Source organism: Carcharodon carcharias, chromosome 19, assembly GCF_017639515.1.
Source record: "Carcharodon carcharias isolate sCarCar2 chromosome 19, sCarCar2.pri, whole genome shotgun sequence".
Taxonomy (NCBI): Eukaryota; Metazoa; Chordata; class Chondrichthyes; order Lamniformes; family Lamnidae; genus Carcharodon; species Carcharodon carcharias.
In genome coordinates, this window is record NC_054485.1 from 6721853 (window position 1) to 6744435 (window position 22583).

Here is a 22583-nt window from a genome sequence, read left to right on the forward strand (position 1 = left end):
CTCTCCCCCCCTCGCCCCCTCTCTCTCTCTCTCCCACCCCCTCTCTCTCTCTCTCCCACCCCCTCTCTCTCTCTCTCCCACCCCCTCTCTCCCTCTCTCCCTGCGCCCTCTCTCTCTCTCTCCCCACCCTCTCTCTCTCTCTCCCACCCCCCTCTCTCTCTCTCTCCTCCGCCCTCTCTCTCTCTCTCCTCCGCCCTCTCTCTCTCTCTCTCCACCCCCCTCTCTCTCTCTCTCTCCACCTCCCTCTCTCTCTCTCTCTCTCCACCTCCCTCTCTCTCTCTCCCACCCCCTCTCTCTCTCTCTCCCTCCCCCTCTCTCTCTCTCTCCCACCCCCTCTCTCTCTCTCTCCCACCCCCTCTCTCTCTCTCTCCCACCCCCTCTCTTTCCCTCACCACCCCCAAGTCTGGGCTGTTTGTTTTTGCTGCAGTTATTTTCATTTCACTGTGAGCTTGCTGATGTCTCTCTCTCTCTCTCTCTGTCTCTGTCTCTGTCTCTGGCCGGGGCAAATTAACATCAGCTGTCAATCCAAGCGTCCCCTTCTCCCCGGCATGTGAGTTAGGGGGGAGGGAGGGACGGAGGGGGTGGTGGGAGAGCGCACTCCCTGCAGTTTTAAATATGGATGTGTTTGGGGCTTTCCTCTCACACTTTCTAGCATTGTCAGGGGAGGACTGATCTGGGAAAATAGATTTGACCGCAGGCGGGGGCAACAACAACAATAACAACAACAACAACATATTATCTTAAGGCAGGTGGCCGGAGTGGGGACGGAGAAAGGGGGCAGCTCCTGCTCGGGACAGCCCCCGTGCCCCAAATTCTGACTCTGGCGTGTTCCAAAACGAGCTGGGCTCGAAGGCAGTTGGAAATTGTTGTGTCCCCTCTGGGGCCGAGTAGCTGAAAGGCAGGTCACACTGGCGGTCACATCGCAGCAACTCTCGGGTATCCAGTCCGTCCTGATCCAGGAGTCGTTGGCGTGTCTGGATGGTGAATTGTGTAGAGTGAAAGAGACTTTCCTGCATGAGCCTGTCCCGTGTCGATGAAATAATTCCAGGAGCGCTCTCGTTTCTTGAGAGAAGGGGAAAATCGGCTGTTTTCCTCGTTGTGTTAAACCGGGCCGGCACATCCTTTGGTCTTTAAAACCGATCGGTCGCGATTTACACACACACACACATATATATATATATATATGTGTGTGTGTGTGTGTGTGTGTGTGTGTATTGACCAGTTGGTCGGCGCGTTGCTAGTTTCAGGATCTTGGCTGCGAAAGTTTTTCTCTGGTTTGTAGAACGCGCGCCCGCAACCACCAAACCTTCAGCCAGCGGGGCCCCCGCCTGTCGGGGTATGTCAGTGGGTTTAGAAAATGCTGCTCCTGCGATCCGAAGCTGCCTCGCCTACAAGGTGCCCCGATGTGGCCGAGAGAACCCGCCCAAGCAAGTGTTAGCCTTCATCTGCAGCATCGTTTCACTCCACGGTTTTACCCAGCCTGGATTGGCACTCGCCCCTGGACCGTCTGCCACCGAAAAAGGGGGGCTTGTGATCCTGCCCTTCCGCACCTGGCTTGGAGGTTTATCCCAAAATATCCAGCTCAGTGTGGAAGGAACACAGCCTCGCTTCTCCAAATAGTCTTTGTAATCATGTCTTCCTTGTGACGCTGTAACTGTCCTCTTCCTATGCAACAGTAAAATGTACAGTAGCACAAAACGTCACAGACCTTTCTCCCCCCCCCCCCCCCCAATAATTTCCCATTTGGTCATTCGTCATCCTGAATTGCAACATCTAAAACAGGGAAGGTGCAGAATGGGGTAGGGCAGGTCTCTCTGAGAAGTGAAAGTGTTGGAGGGTGAAGAATCTCTCTCTCTGGTTGTGGCAGGAGTGTGTTTGAACACCCTCTGAAATCGGGAATTGTGTTGGTGTGATATGGGAGAACTTTGGGGTGGGGGGGGGAGTATTGTGGGAGCGAAATAACTGCCCTTCGTTATCCCATTGTAAGGCCTCAATGAATGGAGTGAAAGGTGTGATGTGAAGATCTGTCCCTTGGTTTACATTTCTTGAATTCTTTCCTTTAAAGTCGTGTTTTCCTTTAATTGCAGATATAATCTGTCTCCTGAGACTTCTGATCCTAAGGCGTGCTGGGTGTTGAGATCACTAATTGGATTTAAACTTGACGATTACCTGGAATTGATGAATGCCCGGGAAAGGAACATTGCAGCTGTCAGTGCTATAATGAGGACTGAAGCCTAAATGCATGCAGAGCAGTATTAAATCACCAGCAATTTGTCCATCACAAAAGCACAAATCTTTTGAAGGTACAGTACAAGTTGATGGCCTTTGTAAAACATATTCCGTTATCAGTCAGACCAAAAACTTTCAGGTTCCATATGGACCTGGTGTCCCACGGTGACACTTAAGCTCTTATATCCCAAAGTCATTTCCGTTTCATGAGATCCTCAGTGAGTGAACATCTGACTGCCCTTTGGACTACTCTCTTTAGACTGATTTTTCTGCTGTTGCTGCTTCATCTGAAATCTGATACTTAACGCCTATTAAGTTTACAGAAAATTTCCCACAAGTTTTAATGGTCCCTATCATAGTGACTCTTTGAAGTCTCTTTTGTTGTTGGTAATAACTTGGATGAGTGTTGGTTTGACACCTCTCCTCACTGAAGTAATGCAGAATAAGTATTGAAGGAGCAACTTCAATATGTGAGCTATTTTGTAGCAAAAATATAAATATGTGTATAATTTCTCTATGAATAATGAACAAATAATTTCCTCCATTAAGTGTTTATTTTGGTGGTTTCTTGTTTGGGAGTGAGCACTGTGATTTAAGAGCAGTTGTAGGATATAATTATGGTCCTGCCAACAAAAGCTGAAGCCTTTCCACCAACTCCATCCCTCTCTATGCCTATTCTCTTATGTTGAATTGAAAGATGCATAACTTTTGTGTCATCTTTGACCTAAAGCTGAGTTTCAACCAACTCCATCCAATCCATCACCAAGACCACCTGTTCCCAACTCTGCAGCATCTCTCTCCTTTACCCCCAACTCATTGCAATGCGATTGGAACACTCACTGTTTAGGTCTGAGCATCTCCAAAGCATTCCTTGTCAGCTCTCAGAACTTGTGTCTCCACAAGGTGCAGTTTCTGTAAAGCTCTGCTGCTCCCAAACCGTCCCATGCTCCTTACCTTTAGCCTCATGACCTCCATTGGCTCCTCTTTATACCCACCATCCAACTGCCCAGCAATGTACAGAATCCTCATCCCCATCTATAGATCCCTCCACTATCTTTCCCTAGCCTACCTCTGCAACTGTTTGTAACCTTGTGCCTTTACGACACCTTCTGGTAGCTTGGCTCTAACATTCTATCTAATCTCCCATCTCAATTTCACCATCATTGGCAGAGACTTCAAGTGTTGGAGGTGCTTTCCTCTATATCTTTTTAACGCTGTGTATCTCGCACTTTGTCTGATTTCCCCATAACTTTGCTACTTCTCTCCTCACTTTTTTAAAAAAAAACTCCTTAAGATCTATCTGTTCAACCATGCTTCCAATCTCTTGTACCACTGCTCTAACTTTGTTTTTGTCATGAAACGTTGTGGGATATTTTCCATGTTAAGGATGCTGTATTAAATGCCCAATATTTCAGGCTGAAGGACACGCAAGGTGAGAATGTGTAATTTTAGTCAGAGAGAATGAAGACATTGCGATACTGTAGACAGGAGATGATGACCTATTTAGAAAGATGAAGTACTGGCAAACTCCTGTAATGCCAGCTTTTGTGACACTGTTTGATCAGTGAATTTGAAGCTCGCTTTTCATGCATGTGAACACTTGGGAAACTTTACACACATGCGTTTACTGTAATGCTCTCGCTTTCCACACTGAAACTTAACAGGAGATTTTCAAATTCAAATTTTAATCTTTTTTTTAATTGGTGCACTGGGAGTTTTTTAAAACTTTCTGCCATGCTGACTTTGATTATTTTTACAGCCTGTGTGAAATGATAACAGCAGGAGATTACCTTTTGGTACTGATCTTATTCCTCTTGCATCATATCAACACAGACTATTTGTAGTAAGTCAGTTATTCTACAGCCATTAAGATTGAATGTAGACCTGGTGTGGGCTATTAATCAGCTGATATTAGACCAACCCATTTACACACACATCAGGAATATGTACTTAAGAATGTAATGTTTTTGGAGAAAGGCTGATTAAATAGTTATAATAACAAATCTATGGAGTGATCAATATGTAAGAGGGAGTTACAAGTCTCTAAAAGATTTCAGTTAAATGTTCTGGTGCCATAAACAATTGATTAATTTTGAGAGACCCTGAGCTTTTAACTTCAATCATTTATCAACAAAATTTCCTTTTGCTAACATTTATGGCCTGGATTTTGCTGAGGTGGTAATGGTGAAATGGCCACATTTGCTGTCATTACTGCACTGAAACTGACAGCAACTCTAGGAGTGCAATATAACATGGAAATCCAGAAGTTGCTGTCACTAAAGCTACACTTCTCCAGACGGTGAGCAGTAGATCTCCCAAAAAAAGCTACTGGAGATATAGTAATCAAGAATTCATGAGAGCTTCTACTTAAACACTGTTAGTAGGTTAATCTACTTAACCTTAAACTTAAAAAAACTCCATGAACTATGTCCATGAGTGAGCCTCCACACTTTTTAATTTGATTCTTCAAGGTTGAGTTCCATGTCAGTATCAAATAAACCAGGTTATTGACAAGCTCCTTGCAACACCAAGTACCAACTCTTAGTTTCTGTGGGAAGGTTAAATGTATTTACAGCAATTTCTTAAAACTCATGGGGATGTTAATAGCATGATCTTGTTTTTCTGAGGCTAACAGTGGAGCAGTACAAATCATAAAGAAATTTGTGGCTTGCAACCTGTGCCCCTTCCTCACCAGAACTTGCTGCTTTTTCTAATGTATTTTTAAAAATTAATTCATGAGATGTGAGTTTCGCTAGCTGGGCCAGCATTTATTCCCCATCCTTAGTTGCCCTTGAAAATGTGGTGGTGAGCAGCCTTCGTGAACTGCTGCAGTCCATGTGGTGTAGGTACACCCACAGTGCTCTTAGGAAGGGCGTTCCAGGATTGTGACCCAGCGACAGTGAAGGAATGGCGATATATTTCCAAGTCAGGATGGTGAGTGACTTGGAGGGGAACTTCCATGTGGTGATGTTCCCATCTATCGGCTGGCCTTGTCCTTCTAGATGATAGTGGTCGTGGTTTTGGAAGGTGCTATCAAAGGAGCTTTGGTGAGTTTCTGCAGTTCATCTTGTAGATGGTGCACACTTCTGCCATTGTGCGTCAGTCATGGAGGAAGTGAATGTTTGTGGATGTGCTGCCAAATAAGCGGGCTGCTTTGTCCTGGATGGTGTCAAGCTTCTTGAGTGTTGTGGGAGTGGCACTCATCCAGGCAAGTGGAGAGTATTCCATCGCAGTCCTGACTTGTGCCTTGTAGATGGTGGACAGGCTTTAGAAAATCAGGAGTTGAGTTACTCGTCGCACGATTCCTAGCCTCTGACCTCTTGTAGCCACAGTATTTATATAGTTAGTCCAGTTCAGTTTCTCGTCAATGGTAACCCCCAGGGTATTAATGGTTGGGAATTCAGTGATGGTAATGCCATTGAACATCAGGGGATGAAGTTTGAACTCTCTCTTGTTGGAGATGGTCATTGCCTGACACTGGCGTGAATATTACTTGCACTTGTCAACCCAAGCCTGGATATTGTCCAGGTCTTGCTGTATTTGGGCATGGACTGTTTCGGTATCTGAGGAGTCATGAATGGTGCTGAACATTGTGTAAACATCAGGGAACATCCCCACTTCTGACCTTATGATGGAAGGAAGATCATTGATGAAGCAGCTGAAGATGGTTGGGCTACCTGAGGAACTCCTGCAGTGATATCCTGCAGCTAGCAACCGTTAATAATAGTGGGTGCTGTGAACTCTCTGATGTTTTTCCAACAGTTTCTAGGCCCTCTGGTCTGTGCTCTGTCAACTTCTTGCTTTTGTAAATTCCCATTATAAAATAGCGACATTGCTGGTGGGACAATGGAATTGCAGTGTAACAAGTTTACAGATGACATTTCTGATGGAAATACAAAATAAGAACAAATATGAGTTGAAAATATTGATCCATTTAGACCTGATTATCTTCTTTGTAATTCTGCTTCACCTGAAGTCCTTGGCCTTTTTCTTGTGTAGCTGTGGCTCTGTTAGTAGCACTTGCACCTCTGAGTTAGAAAGTGTGGGTTCAAGTTACACTCCAAGGACCTGAGCACAAAATTCTAGGCTCACATTTCAGTGCAGTACGGAGGGAGTGCTGCATCTTTCGGATGTGACATTAAAGCCGAGGTCCTAGATGCCCTCAGGTGGATGGAAGATATCCCAAGGCACTATTTCAAAGGAAAGCCATCCCCAAACTCCTGGTCAATATTTATCCATCAGTCAATCTCACAAACAGTTCATTATCACATTGCTGTTTATGGAAGCTTGCTGTGTACAAATTGGCTGCCATGTTTCCTACATTACAACAGTGAGTACACTTCAAAAGTACTTCATTGGCTGTAAAGTGCTTTGGGATATCCTGAGACCTTGAAAGGTGCTATATAAATGCACGTCTTTATTATGTGCAATGACAGTGCATGGACTAGTATGTATTAACAATTCATACACATCTTTGTCCATCACACTTGTCTATGTGCAAATTTCTGTTTAAAGCAGAAAGTTTAAAGAAATAGGAAGCCAATTATTTGCAATTTAGAGAGTGCTTCGCCTTCATACCCCCTTCCACCTCCCCTGAAGCCATACAATGCTGAGAGTGACCACAGGTTCTTAGCATCCAGTATTGCTAGGGCTCAAAAAATAGCAAATACATAAGAGCGGATATTCCTGTTATCTGAACCCCCTTTGAATACCCCTATCTGTATTTGATTAGATGTATTCTATGCCCCTATTCCCAACAGGAGTTGTGAAATATCCTGGAGTGAACAGGAAACTGGAGCGGGAATTCTAGTATGCTTCCTCACCCCAATCCATTGGAATCACTTCACAAAACTGACATATGGGCAGGATTTCCCAGCAGATGTTTGTGATTATGGACTATTTTTTTAATGCGGTTTAGGTAGTGAAACTGTGATAATATCACAATCACTGATTTTTGTATTCATATAGGTGCCTTCAGAAATCAACAATAACAAGTGTAGAAGCTGTTGGTAACTTTCAGTAACTTTGCTGGTCATTTTCCTTAAAAAAAAAAGTCCAAATTAATGAGGAAGGAGTAAAACAAACTCTATAGTGTTTTTTTTTAAAGTGGATACATGAGAGTGTTAAGTCTATGATTTGAATTTAGATCCGAGACGATTGGCTACACAGTTTGTCCTTCTGGTTTGTCAGGTCTTCTAAACTTCTGAGGTAATGCCTTGCAATGACCCCTTTCTGCCATCAGTCTCCACTTACCATAAACGCATGCAGTGTTTAAATCGGTCGGGTGTATAAGATGACTGCATTTTTCTGGCTCCAAAAAATCATGGTTTTGCATATACTTGGCGTAAAATCAATACTTTTTTTAGGAGGGACTTTTTTTGAGGCTTTAAAGGTCGACTTATATACACTGACATCGACGGTGGTTTAGACCATAAGACATAGGAGCAGAAATTAGGCCATTCGGCCCATCGAGTCTGCTCCATTCAACCATGGCTGATAAGTTTCTCAACCCCATTCTCCCGCCTTCTCCCCATAACCTTTGATCCCCTTACCAATCAAGAACCTATCTATCTCGGTCTTAAATACACTCAATGACCTGGCCTCCACAGCCTTCTGTGGCAATGAATTCCATATTTTCACCACTCTCTGGCTAAAGAAGTTTCTCCTCATCTCTGTTCTAAAAGGTCTTCCCTTTACTCTGAGGCTGTGCCCTCGGGTCCTAGTCTCTCCTACTAATGGAAACATCTTCCCCACGTCCACTCTATCCAGGCCTTTCAGTATTCTGTAAGTTTCAATCAGATCCCCTCTCATCCTTCTAAACTCCATTGAGTATAGACCCAGAGTCCTCAAACGTTCCTCATATGTTAAGTCTTTCATTCCTGGGATCATTCTCGTGAACCTCCTCTGGACCCTCTCCAGGGCCAGCACATCCTTCCTGAGATACGGGGCCCAAAATTGCTCACAATATTCTAAATGTGGTCTGACCAGAGCCTTATAAAGCCTTAGCATCACATCCCTGCTTTTATATTCTAGTCCTCTCAAAATAAATGCCGACATTGCATTTGCCTTCCTAACTACCGACTCAACCTGCAAGTTAATCTTAAGAGAATCCTGGACTAGGACTCCCAAGTCCCTTAGCACTCCAGATTTCTGAATTCTCTCCCCATTTAGAAAATAGTCTATGCCTCTATTCTTCCTACCAAAGTGCATGACCTCACACTTGCCCACGTCGTATTCCATCTGCCACTTCTTTGCCCATTCTCCTAACATGTCTAAATCCTTCTGCAGCCTCCCCGCCTCCTCAATACTACCTGTCCCTCCGCCTATGCAATTTTGTGCTCTCTATGCTGTTCAACCATTGCTTTTGATTCTGATTGTCAGGAACCTAGGATGATTGGCAAAGCTATGAGTGTGCTAATACATGGGCTGTGTGTGTTCAATATTAATCCCTCTATCTAAAAAGCTAATAATCTTGAATTTGCATTCTTGCCTACAAGGACTTATTGTGTTGTTCTGAAATTGTCTCAAACTATTTTAGAGAGGGCATTAACCTGTTTTATTTTAATAATAAGTTAAAGTCTGGCTAATCTAGTGGGCACGGGAATGTCAGATGAATAAATCGAGGGTTTATGTGGAATTATCCAAAAGCACGCTACAAGGCCTCATCTGTTTTTTTTTAAACAGAACAACTTGGGGGTGAAAAAGTTTTGAGCAAGGCATTTCAACCCATGCTTGAGCACGGACAATGTTGTCATGCTCCTTGAATTGAATGCAATGTTGTTACTGGTGCATTAGAAGCAACATGTTTAAAAATTGCCCTTCATCTAATATAGGTTAATGTGTGTGATTTTTATTGCTCCCTCCACTATCATTATCAGAGATAGGCCTTTAATCACTACTAGCCCTTCATTCTTTACAGAGCAAAATGGAGGAACAGCTACCATGTGTGAGGGCACGTAGGTAATTTTACTGCTGGGCTGTTTGTGGTATGTGTCCAAGATCTCACACTTCACTGAAATCTAAAGTATATTATGTGGTTCCAAAAGAACAACACTCAAATGGAGACTTTTGTCCTGTGTGTGCATTAGTCTCCCATCTGTTGGTATTGCTGCTCGGGTAAAGATGTGTAAAGAGGAAGGGGGACGTGCAAATACAGCAGCAACAGTTTTCTATCTTTTATACCAGGGACTGGTGCTTTGCACCTAATCCCAGAAGCACGTGGATGTGTTCCACAGCGAGTGTTGCCTTGCTGGTGGAAGGTCACCCATTTGGGTTTGCACAGGCTGTCATGTTTTATTAGTGCGGGGTAGGGTAGGGAGGAGAACTTTTTTTAAAAAAAAAGCTCCTCTATTGAGATGTCAGTTGAACTTCAAAAGCTGTCTTTGCACACTGAGTTACACCCTACTAGCCAGTGTTTCTGAAACCAGGGGTTAAAAATACAGACCATGGCAGGTTTAATGAGCTTGCTCTCTATCGCTCTTGTTTTGAAGCATGAAAAGGAACTCTTACCATAATTCTCAGTTGTACATCCCTGAAATATATAATTTTTTTTGGTTATACAGGGAAAAAAATGACTGGAAAATATAATAATCAATTTACAAAATAATTACGGATGAGTGAGTCATATATACCAATGAATTAGTTCAGAATAACTTTAGACTTTTTCCCCCATTGCTGCATCTGATCATTCGTAAATGATTCCGGGGATTTTTCCCTCCGCTGTTCAGTCCTGAAGTCTATTCCGAGGCCGGGATTTCCTAGCCCTGTTGCCCCAGCCAAAGTCCATTGACTCGCGGCGGGACTGGAAGTTTGTGGTGGCAGGCTGGTGTGGAAAATCCTGCCACAAATGTTGACCATGCCCTTCATGCAGATTATCCTCCTGGTAATCGGCCATTGCGTAAGGATTAGGGGCACAGGTCAAATGGTCCCTCGCTATTCTGCTATTCAGTAAAATCATGGCTGATCTACTTCAACTCCACCTTCCCATCCCATCCCTTGAATTGCCCTAGAGGCTAATATTCTTCTATTTATCTCAATCTTGAATATAATCAGCGGCCAATATCCACCAGTCTCTAGGATAGAGATTCAAAAGATTGACAACTCTCTCGAGTGAAGAAATTCATCTTCGTTTCAGTCCTAAATGACTGAGCCTTTATCCTGAGACCACAACCCCCAGTTCTAGCCTCTTATTTTGTCTTAGTATTGTCTTTTACTATTTTGAACCTGTTGTTTTGTCTTCCCAAGGGAAGGTGCAGAATAGTTTAGATCTAAATACTTCCTACAGAGTAGTCTTGGATGAAGTGAATCCTGGCCTAGTGCATTTGCTGTCCTTGAATGCCCCATGGCTGTCATTAACTGTATTGTCTGAAATTTATATTTGAGTTGGCAAATTTCTCTTGCCTCCCCCTTTTCAGGAAATATGTTGTTTTTACTGGGGACACAGCCCAGGCTGCCCTCTGTGAACGTTGAAAAGAATTTGAACAGCATTTTTGGAATCTATTAGTAACTTGATATCATGCCACCCTTTAGGATCTTTCAATTAACTCACCATTCCTTTTTTCACCTGCCTCCTACAAATATGTTTGTAGAATTATTTGACACTTTTCCTGCTCCCTGCTTTCATGATCAGTTTCTAAGCGCCTTGTTTGTTGTCTCTTCAATTATCTTGATTCACTGTGCAACTCTTGGCTTCATACATTAGGAGCAGTCCTTTTGCTGGCCCTGACTCTCCTCCTGAGTCCCATTTTGACCTTCATTTCTCAGATAACAGTATGCCTCTGTGTGAATGCTAATTTGCATGCTTTCCTCCCTCTTAAATGGTCCCCAGCCCATTTTCTTTAGCTCACTGCTTGCCCCACTCTGTATTTTCTAAAGTCGGTTCTCTTTTCCATCAGTTAAGCAACCTTAACTTCTGCCAGCCTGCAGTCACTGTTGCCAACCTGTTCTCGGCTGTTGAACTCCTGCACAATTTGCTGCTTGTTTACTAACTCTGATCCAGTGGTATCCCTGATCATGTGAGTTCCTTGACCAAATGTTCCCCCTAGCAATTTGATTATGTTTTCACTCCTGTTGCATTCGTTAAGAGATTTCCCCATCTACCTCTGGTAGATAGTTACATTAATATTGGGAGAATGCCATGGGTAGGGGGTGGCAGTTCTCTCGATTCCAGCACTGCTCAGAGCAACGATAGCGACCTCCTGAAACGCTGATGGTATTGGAGTTCTCCCTTCAGGGAGACAGATTCGTAGGTAGTGGCAAACTTGCAGTTCACCGTCAAATGGATGATAGGTTTTTGGGTACTTGGGGAATTGAGGCATAGGTGATTATTGTGGGAAAGTGGAGTGAGGTTGAAGATCAGCTGCGCTGTTATTGAATGTTGGCGCAGGCTTGGAGGGCTGAACGGCCGGCTTCTGCTCCTTTTCCTTGTGTCCTTCTGGACCACTCTTCATGTGTGAATTTAGCCGGTTGCTGGATTATTTCCAGTACACCGGCTGGATCGAAGGTAAACAACCTGTCTCTCTTATGAAACACTGAGGCCAGTTGAAAGGTCCGAAATGCTATCTTGGCTGAGATAACTGTGCAGACAGAGTTTAAAGCGGGCTCCTGCCAAGTTGATATGTGGTCCAATGCCACAGCATGTGATCCATTTATCCACTGGGATGCTGCTTCTGCTTTCTGAAGGGTGCTGTGTTAAATTAATTTTTTCTTTTCTCTGTTGCTGAGTGGTGTTTTGACCGTGTCGACTTCCCTTCTTAAGTGTGAAAACAAAAATATTGAACCCAGCATCATGCCTGCTCCTGTCTGCTGTAATAGTTGTGTGTGTTCAGTTGTGCTAAAGGTAATGACCAGGGGAGTTTGATGTGATTTTGCAATGACAAAGCTACACATGGGGTTTCTCAATAAGATGGATTATATGGAGCCATCCTCTCAAACCTTTCAGAATTTATGATGAAATCATGCCCTTGGTAATACAGCATCCAATATCTGATATGTGCAGTGCTTGCTGACAATTTTCTTCATTTAGTTGTAGGTAGACACTCCAGGTTGATCTAAAACTCGTTTTATGTTTTTATTTGCAAAATAACTTGCATTTTTCCTGTACCTTTTTATATCCTTGGGGTGTGCCAAAGGACTTTGAAGTTGATTGATAGCATTTCAGAAAAGGTAATTAATGCTGGCAGGTAGCCAAATGTGGCAGGGCGTCTGTGTAACATGGATCCATGGAGGTCACTGACCAGGTAATCCGTTCCAAGTTTAAATTTGGCTAGGATATTGAGAGAATTTCCATGATCTTGACTGAGCAGTGCTTTGGAATTTTTTTTCATGCTGTCACCTTAACATCTGAAGTTGGCATCTTTAACAAAGCAGTACTTCACCGAAGTCTGGAGTATGTGTTCAAGTCCCGGAGTGGAGCTTGAACCTGTAACCTTTTAACTCTGACTGAGAATCCTAATGCTAAGCCAAGCCGTCAGTTTATTACCGAAGGGATCTTCAGGGCAAGAAACGCCAAGATTTGCGTTCTTCCTGACAACTGACACTTAAGGTTAGGGTGTTATGCTATTCAATCTCTTAAAATTCACTTTGTCAAATCCATTCATAGTTTAGACTATCTCTTGTGGATTCTAATGAAAAACTCTCATGAAAATGGTTGGATGAATGGGGGGGCTGAAATTAGATGTGGTCAAGGAGGGGCCACTCAGCTACTGACCTCATTACCAACTTGGTTCAAACATGGACAAAAGAGCTGAACTCCTGAGGTGAGGTGAGAGTGACTGCCCTTCACATCAAGGCAGCATTTGACCGAATGTGGCGTCAAGGAGCCCCAGCAAAACTGGAGTCAATGGGAATCAGGGGGAAAACTCTCCACTGGTTTGAGTCATACCTAGCGCAAAGGAAGATGGTTGTGGTTGATGGAGGTCAGTCAACTCAGCTCCAGGACATCACCACAGGAGTTCCTCAGGGTAGTGTCCTCGGCCCAACTATCTTCAGCTGCTTCATCAATGACCTTCCTTCCATCATAAGGTCAGAAGTGGGGATGTTCGTTGATGATTGCACAATGTTCAGCACCATTCATTATTCCTCAAATACTGAAGCAGTCCATGTCCAAATGCAGCAAGACCTGGACAATATCCAGGCTTGGGCTGCCAAATGGCAAGTAACATTTGTGCCACACAAGTGGCAGACAATGACCATCTCCAACAAGAGAGAATCCAACCATCGCCCCTTAATGTTCTTTGGCATTACCATCGCTGAATCCTCCACTATCAACATCCCGGGGGGTTACCATTGACCAGAAACTGAACTGGATTAGCTATTTAAGTACTGTGGCTACAAGAGCAGGTCAGAGGCTAGGAATCATGTGATGAGTAACCCACCTCCTGACTCCCCAAAGCCTGTCCACAAGGCACAAGTCAGGAGTGTGATGGAATACTCCCCACTTGCCTGGATGAATGCAGCTCCCACAACACACAAGGAGCTTGACACTGTCCAGGACAAAGCAGCCCGCTTGATTGGCACCACATCCACAAACATTCACTCCCTCCACTACCGACACACAGTAGCAGCAGTGTGTACCATCTACAAGATGCACTGCAGGAATCCACCAAGGCTCCTTCGACAGCCCCTTCCAAACTCATGACCACTACCATCTAGAAGGACAAGGGCAGCAGATAGATGGGAACACCACCTGGGAAGTTCCCCTGTAAGTCACTCGCCATCCTGACTTGGAAATATGTTGCCTTTCCTTCACTGTCACTGGGTCAAAATCCTGGAACTCCCTCCCTAACAGCACTGTGGGTGTTCCTACGCCAAGTGGACTGAAGCGGTTCAAGAAGGCAGCTCATCACCACCTTCGCAAGGGCAATTAGTGATGAGCAATAAATGCTGGCCCAGACCACATCCCATTAAGGAATAAAAAGAACAGAAAACAGATCTTAGCACATCGTTCACCTGTTATACCCAAAATAGGTGAAAGTTATTCAGTTCTATTCAGTTTAATGGTTGTGATGACATTGGTACAAATAATTCTTCACTTTAACAGACCTGGAGTGGCTCAGTGTGTAGCTGTCCTGCCTTTGAGCTGGAACACCCTGGGTTCAAATCACACTCCAGGACTTGTTGGCTATGAAAGAACCCCACCAATGGTGCAGACCAGTCAACACGTTCGGTGCCATTCCCCAGCCTGGAACAATGGAGAGGGTTAGTGGCAGAATCCACAAATGATGGTTGATATGAAGGTGATCAGCCAGCATTGTGGCAACCCTATGATACTGGAAAAGGTGAAAGAGGAAGCAAGAAGCAGATAGCCAACACTGACCTTTGTGGTCCTAGCTTTGATGCAGTTTTTCTGCTTTAGAAGGGAGGCAGACAATTTCGTTCTTGGGCTGTTTTGCCATTCATTGAGATTGTGGCTGATCTGCAACCCAGCTCTATCTGCCCACCTTTTCCCCACATCCCTTAAAAACTTTGGCTAATAGTTTTAAAATTAACAATTGATCTAGATTAATTGCTATTTGGAAAGGAGAGTTCCAAACTTGTTCTACCCTTTACATGAAGAAGGTTCTCTCCAGAAAGTCCTGGCTTCAATTTATTTGATCAATTTTTGTAGTCCTAGACTCCTCAACCAATGGAAATAGAGTAGTTTCTCTTTATCTGTCTGTTTCCCTTAATATCTTAAGTTCTGCCTGTTTGTTTTCTGTCTCTATCTGTCTTGTTCACCTCATGGACTTGATGATGCACAATTTGGTGTTGGGTTGCAATAGCTTTATGTAATATTGTCCGTGTTGATCTTTCTTTTTGGATCAGCTGAGCAGCTGTAACGTCCACATTAGCCAAGCAGCTTCAAGTTTCTTCTTTATTATATTAGCCCAAGGGTGGGTACTTTAGTCCAATCTGAAACTCAGGTCCTAAATCTTAACAAAGGAAACTATGAAGGTATGAGGCATGAGTTCGCTAAGGTAGATTGGGGAACTTCATTAAAAGGTGGACAGGCAATGGCTAATATTTAGGTAACAAATGTGTGCATTGTAACAGTTAGTTATACATTCCTTTCTGGCACAAAAACACAACAGGAAAAGTGGCCCAACCATGGCTAACAAAAGAAATTAAGGACAGTATTAGGTCCAAAAAGGTGTCACATGAAGATGCTAGAAAAAGTAGGGAGCTTGAGGACTGGGAGCAGCTTAGAATTCAGCAAAGGAAGACCAAGAGATTGATTAAGAGGGGAAAAATAGAGTATGAGAGTAAACTTGCAAGGAACATAAAAGCAGACTGTAAAAGCTTCTATAAGTATGTAAAAAGAAAAAGACTAGTGAAGCCAAATGTAGGTCCCTTAGAGTCCAAAATGGAAGAATTTATAATTGAGAACAAGGAAATGGCAGAGCAATTAAACAACTACTTTAGTTCTGTCTTCATGGAGGAAGACACAAATAACTTGCCAGATATACTAAGGAACCAAGGGTTTAGTGAGAAGGAGGATGTTATGGCCAAGCATTTGGTAAAGCTGAGTTATTTTAAAAAAATCCCAGAGGGGAACTTTAAACAATTGTCATGACCTATAATTTTAAGTGTTATGTTTGAGATGCAACTCTAAATTCAGGAATCAAACCACTAGTTCTCGAAGCATTTTATTAATCTACACAAGGTAAATACACACACATGGCTACAAATTACTATGATCATAACTTTTAACAAATTCCCAAATTTTCACTAATCTCCATTAAGGCAACAGCAACCCCAAGGACTTAACCAGACACCAGGCAAAGCATTTTCACCTTATGAATTCAAAATGAAGTTGAGCCAGTTGGAGGCTTACAGCTGTTTTTGATCTCACATTGCCTCTGCTCTACACACACAAAACGGTTGTCTTGTTATACCTAGCACAGCCCATTGAATGTAAATTCTCATTGTATCACCAGCCTCTTCCAACAATAAAACCCCTTTCATAGTACCAATTTTATTACCAATGTAAACACATTGCTTGGTCTCTGCTCGCTATGTGCCAGAATTCACCCCACTTCTTGAATGCTCCATTCAAAAAATGCAAATGCACTCTATCTCTCTTCCATATCAAAACTAGTACACATCAAAGCACCCGGACTAGTTGGCTTTAATTCAATTAAGACACACCCACAGGCTAAACCTCTATTTTAAAAGAAAAATATTTTCCAATAATATTATATACATTAATAGCTTCATGACAGAGGAATTGAAGGAAATTAGTATTATCAAAAAAATTAATGGGACTGAAAGTCAATAAGTCCCCAGGGCCCAATAATCTACATCCCAAGGCACTAAAGAAGGTGGCCTTGGAAATATTGGATGTGTGATTGTCATCTTCCAAAATTCTGTAGATCCTGGAACAGTCCCTGCCGATTGAAGGGTGGCGAATGTAACCCCACTATTTAAAAAAGGAGGGAGGAAGAAAACAGCCAATCACAGACTGATTAGCCTAACATCAATAGTAGGGAAAATGCTAGAGTCTATTATAAAGGATGTGATAACATGACAATTAGAAAATATCAATGGGATTAGACAAAGTCCACATGGATTTATGAAAGGGAAATCATATTTGACAAACCTACTGGAGTATTTTGAGGACGTAACTAGCAGAATAGATAAGGGAGAACCAGTGGTTGTGGTGTATTTCGATTTTCCGAAAGCTTTTGATAAAGTCCCACAAGAGGTTAGTGTGCAGAATTAAAGCACATGAGATTGAGGGTAATATATTGGCATGGATTGAGAATTGGTTAGCAGACAGGAAACAGAGTAGGAATAAATGGGTCTTTTTTGGAATGGCAGGCCATAACTAGCAGGGTACCATAGGGATCAGTGCTTGGGTCCCAGCCATTCACAATATATTATCAATGATTTGGATGAGAGAATCAAATGTAATATCTCCAAGTTTGCTGACAATGCAAAACTTGGTGGGAATGTGAACGATGAGGAGGGTGTTAAGAGGCTTCAAGGTGATTTAGACAGGTTGAGTAAGCGGGCAAATCCATGGCAGATGCAGTATAATGTGGGTAAGTGTGAAATTATCCACTTTGGTAGAAAAAACAGAATGGCAAAGTATTATTTAAATGTTGATAGTTTGGGAAATGTTGATATACAAAAGGACCTGGATGTCCTTGTGCAACAATCACTGAAAAGAAGCATGCAGGTGCAGCAAGCAGCTAAGAAGGCAAATGGTATGTTGGCCTTCATTGCGAGAGGATTTGAGTACAGGAGCAAGGATGTCTTACTGCAGCTGTACAGGGCCTTGGTGAGACCACATCTGGAGTATTGTGTGCAGTTTTGGTCTCCTTACCAATGAAAGGATGTACTTGCCACAGAGGGAGAGCAGCGAAGGTTCACCAGACTGATTCCTGAGATGGCAGGATTGTCATACGAGGAGAGGTTGGGCCGACCAGGCCTATGTTCACTGGTGTTTAGAAGAATGAGAGGAGATCTGACTGAAAGGTATAAAATTCTGACAGGGCTGGACAGACTAGATGCAGGGATGATGTTTCCTCTGGCTGGGGGGGTCTAGAACAAGGGTATCACAGTCTCAGGCTACACGGTAGATCATTTAGAACTGAGATGAGGAGAAACTTCTTCACTGAGGGTGGTGAACTTCCAGTATTATCTAGCACAGAAGGCTGTGGAGGCCAAATCAATGAATATAGTAAGAAGGAAATAGATAGATTTCTGGACTCTAAAAGCGTCAAGGGATATGGGGAGAGCAGGGATATGGCGTTGAGGTAGAGCATCAGCCATGATGATATTGAATGGTGGAGCAGGCATGAAGGGCTGAATGGCCTACACATGCTCCTATTTTCTATGTTTATTGTCCTGCTGTTTATTTCTCGGCATTTGGCCATGTAAAATGGTGGCGTTTTGGAGCCCAATTAGTTAGAAATTATAGTTTGCTTTGCAATCCCGTGTGCTTATTTTTTTCTCTCTTTGCAGGATCAAGGTCCCAGCTGATTTGAGTACATCAACGGTGTGTTTCTCTACAATGAGAAAGCCGGGACCTCAAAAAGGTGAGTGCTGGCGGTCTGCTAAATTGAAAAATTCTCTGTACCGACGGCAAGGCCTCAGGTTTACAGTTTTTCACAGAAAAATGGACAGAATTGAATGAGAGATTTGAAATGCCAGTCTGAGCCCTAGGATCCCAAAGTGCCCGGCCTGACTTTAAGAAATCTATAATGGAGCTGCTGGTAAGGTGCGATGAGTTAAGGTATTGGAGTCTGGTCCAAGTGGAGGAAAGGTCTTCTGCATAACTGGAACTTGTTCTTGCTTTGCAAATAAATTACATCCAAAGCAGAATTCAAACATTCCTCAGGATGGCTGAAATCTGTACTCTTAGAAGTCAGACCTGTGGATGCGCTGTCCAGGACTGATCCTTTGGTGGAGAATGGAAGAAAAATATAGCTGTGAAGATTTTGTTTTAAATTGTCATCAAAGTAACAAAGTGTTGATCTAAAGGAGCATGAAATGAAGGAAGTAGGAAAGTAGAAAAAGGAAATTTAAAATCTGGGGAAAAGGTGAAGGAACGTAGAAGCAAATTATTTAAGCGTGCTATGCGTGGGACAAATTAAACCATCGCTTATGTGTGTATGATGGACCAGTAGTTTTACGTATTCACTGATTTATGGACCAGTAAGTAAGTAAATGGTTTTGGTTTCTGTAAGCTCTTAGCTTTCTTCAAATTCTGTTTTCCACAAAAATATAATCTCTTTAATTCTAAAATGGGCAATTTGTATCTTTGTTCTTTGCATGGTGTCAGCTAGGCTCTTAAGAGGAGAATAATGCATTCTAGTTTGGAGACTACAACAAGCCGACTGAAGAATTATTTTTGACGGGAATTGCATAGTATAGAAAGCACATTAAGGTTACACTTTCACTCTAAATTATTGCACAGGGTTTAGTGTTTCTTCATGCAAGCTTGGTTCATAATGATATTCTCGCCTCCCATAGTCTGCAGTTGGTGAAGTCGAGTCTTATTTCAAAGCACGTAATCTGCTTGGCACTTTAACTGCTTTTTCAGAGTTGTTGCCTTTTGGATGAGGTATTAAGCCAAGATCTGCCTGCTCGATTGGACATAAGCGAGCACATCGCACTTGCTCAAAGAGCACCTCTGTGTTCTTGCCAACATTTGTTGCTTATGTAACTGACAAAGCAGGTTAACTGATCATTCAATGACCGTTTGCATTTATATTATGCCATTAACAGAGGATAAAGAACCCCGAGCCTGTACAGGTGTATAATTGGGGGTGGGGGTGGCAGGGGGGAGAATGGATGACAAACCAAACAAGGGGGTTTTAGGCAATATGAATAAATGCTTGGTCATAGGAGTGGGTTTTAAGGAGGATCTACAAAGAGAAGAGGAAGTTGAATAGGCAGAGAATTTTTTGGGGGCGGGAATTGCAGAGCATAGAACCTAGGGAGTTAAAGATGTAACCACCCATCGCGGGGTGAAGAGAGAGAGGAGGCACGAGAAGCCAGCAAGAGGGCAGTGAAGAATGTGTGGGAGAGTGGGATTGTAGGGAAGGAATAGGAAAGGCAAGGCTATGAAGGGGTCCAAACACAAGGATGAGAATTAAATTGGAGGACTGAGGACCAATATAAGAAAGGATGGACCATGGTTAATTTGATGAGAAAGATTTAGTGTGGGATTGGATGCAGGCATCAGAGTTTTGGCCGAATTGGAGGTCAACAAAGAGAACATTAGAATGGTTGAGTCTGGAGCTGATGAAGGAAAAAAAAGAATAAAAATCATGGATGAAGGTTTTACAGCTGATGGGCTGAAGTAGGCAATGTTCTTGGATGAAGAGTAGGCCACCATTGTAGCAGTGAGGCTATGGAGTCCAACTTGGAGTTGAACAGGACCTTGTTGTGCCTTGGTGCAAGATGGTGGGTAGGTACGAAAATGGATTAATTGGCAAACATTCGATGTTTGTTGTGGGGCCCAATGACTTTGCAACTCAGGTGGAGAGGTAGAATTGGGGCATCTGTTGTACATATGGAAGGTGATCTTGTTTCCTAATGATGTGACCAAGATACAATGAGGAAGAGGCGGGCACCAGGAATCAACTGCGATTTTGGAGATGATGCTGCAAGGGTTGGAGGTACAGTCATTGCGAAAGATGGTCTGACTTGAGATAGGTAAATTTGGAATCCAGCCACAGAGGTCTTAAAGCTGCACAATGGAAAACAGTATTGGTGGCAAATCGTGTGGTCAACCATGTCAAAGGCTACACCACGACAAATGAGGGATTGTGGAATGGTCACAGTTACAGAAAATTTTGTCTGTTATTTTGGCTTGGGCCATTGTACTGCTGGGGGAGAGATGGCAACTTGATTGGAGTGATTTAAACTGAGAGCAATGGCACAAATTTAAGAAGCAATAATACACTCAAGGATTTGAGAAGAAAGGAAGGTTTGGGTTGGAGTGGTCCTTTGCAATTACAAGGTGGGATTGAGGAACAGAATTTTGAGGGGAGTGATGGTAGTTTTGAAAGGAAGGAGTTACTGGTGAGGAGAGGGAATTGTTTTTGATGTCTGCATGTATGAGTGCTAAGCAGAAATGTTGGATGGTCAGCAGTTTAAAGGGATGGGGGGGGCTCAAGAGAGTAGGAAATGGGTCTCATACAGGAGATGAGCTTGGGAAAGGACAAGGGTAAATACTGTCACTGCTGTTTGTAGTATCATGCTATGTGCATTTACCTATAAAACATTGCCTGTTTCCGCGGTTCATTGACTGAAGAACTTTAAGACGTCCTGAGGACGTTAATGGTGTTATATAAAGAAAACTTTGACTTATAATTCAAACACTGACCCCCCCCCCATGAACAAATGATGTTTGAGTAAAGTGTAACAATGAAACGCTGTTCAGCATGTCAGATATTCTATCGATTGTTGATGATAGCAGCCATCTTGACACCTGAGGTCAGTTCAATTCAGATTGAGGGTTGAATACATTTCCCAAATAAGAACGGAGGTGTTGTTGCCCCTCCTGAGTCACAGCTGTCAGTTTTAAAGATGGGTTAAACATTGACCTTCACCTCTGGGGCCTAGGTTACAATGCAGCTCACACTGAAAAGAGTTGTCTCTGTCTGATGGCCATGGTGACCTTGCATGAAATGAGTGGCAATCTCAATCCTGGTTCGAACAGGTATGGATCCACAATACAAACTGCCTCAAATTTAACAATAGAAGGCAATGGTGCTTGAACAGGCATGAAAGTTGCTGGCGTGGAAAATTGACAATAATGTCACACGAGTGCCATGGTGATACTCTCTAAGATAGACCAAAGTCAAAGGAGCTTAACTCTGCATCTAGATGTACTGTATGTATTCTGATTTTCAAGTCTTTAATGCGGATATGGGACAGAACTTTCAGTTCAGCAGGGGTATAATTTGGACCAGAGCAGAGCAGCTAATCCTTATGAAGCTGGCTTGGTATTTCCTTGAGGGCAAAGGGCTTTGTCCAGGGTATGAAATAGAAAGTGTCCTGGTTCCTTATTAATAACCCTTAGCTTGATAAGTGTAAAAATGCTTCTTGTGTCCGTTAGCTCTATCCATATTTATTATTCCTAAAGTAAAAAATAGAAAATGTTGGAAATACACAGCAAATCTGGCAGCATCTGTGGAGAGAGTTAATGTTTTGAGTCACTGATTACCTTTTGTCAGGAATGGAAAATGTTAATGGTATAACAGGTTTATTCCTAATTTGTAATCAACAACCAACTCTTCTCCCCAGGACTTGGATTGGGTAGAACAAAGGTTGTTCCTGATTAAATGCATTAAGCCTTGCCTATGGAGGGCTGTATAAGGCAGAAAGGGCAGCTTAAATGGGAGCTGCTTCTTGCCATGCTGAAAGGTGAGTCCCCTGGTGTGCAGCTATGTTAGAGTGGCTGTGTAAACATTCACTTTCTCAGCTCCAGAGCAAGACAGGGTTTCTCATTTTTAAATTAAAGTGAGGCAGGAAGGGGAAAGTTAATTTTGTGGGTGGCATAAATATAAATAAATAATGAACCATCAAGAACCCTGTGCAGCATTTTAGGAAATAATTCTTCAGTGCACTGCACAAACTCAGTACCAGAACATGAGTTCTAAATGAATGCAATCCATTTTCTTTTTAGTGGCCATAACCTCCATCAGGATCAAATTAATTGTTCCGAAGGACTTAATAGAACAGTGCTTTTCCGTCTTCAATTTTTCAGGCATTCAACTGTTTTAAACCATGATTTAAGTCATTGTTGATCTAATTGAATGCATTGCAAATGAAGTTCAGCTTTTTGAGCAGTTTAACGAGTATTGCTAACAATAATATTCCTGTCAAAGTATTCATGTAATGCCAGCTGTTCTGTA

At 42.8% G+C, this 22583-nt stretch overlaps 1 protein-coding gene across 8 annotated transcripts in view; it reads left to right on the top strand.

Moving 5' to 3' along the window:
- LOC121291578 (polycomb protein SCMH1-like) overlaps positions 1-22583 on the top strand; it is a 260181-nt gene that overhangs the window by 38636 nt on the left and 198962 nt on the right. For 6 of the 8 annotated variants that reach the window (XM_041212969.1, XM_041212970.1, XM_041212973.1 and 3 more), the window contains exons 2-3: positions 2088-2303; positions 18178-18251. In XM_041212969.1, coding sequence (XP_041068903.1) covers positions 18227-18251 — 25 coding nt within the window. In that variant the 5' untranslated portion in view covers positions 2088-2303; positions 18178-18226. Of the gene's footprint in view, positions 1-900; positions 982-1255; positions 1275-2087; positions 2304-18177; positions 18252-22583 lie in introns of those variants that run through there. The other 2 variants (XM_041212967.1, XM_041212968.1) reach the window with 2 other exon arrangements.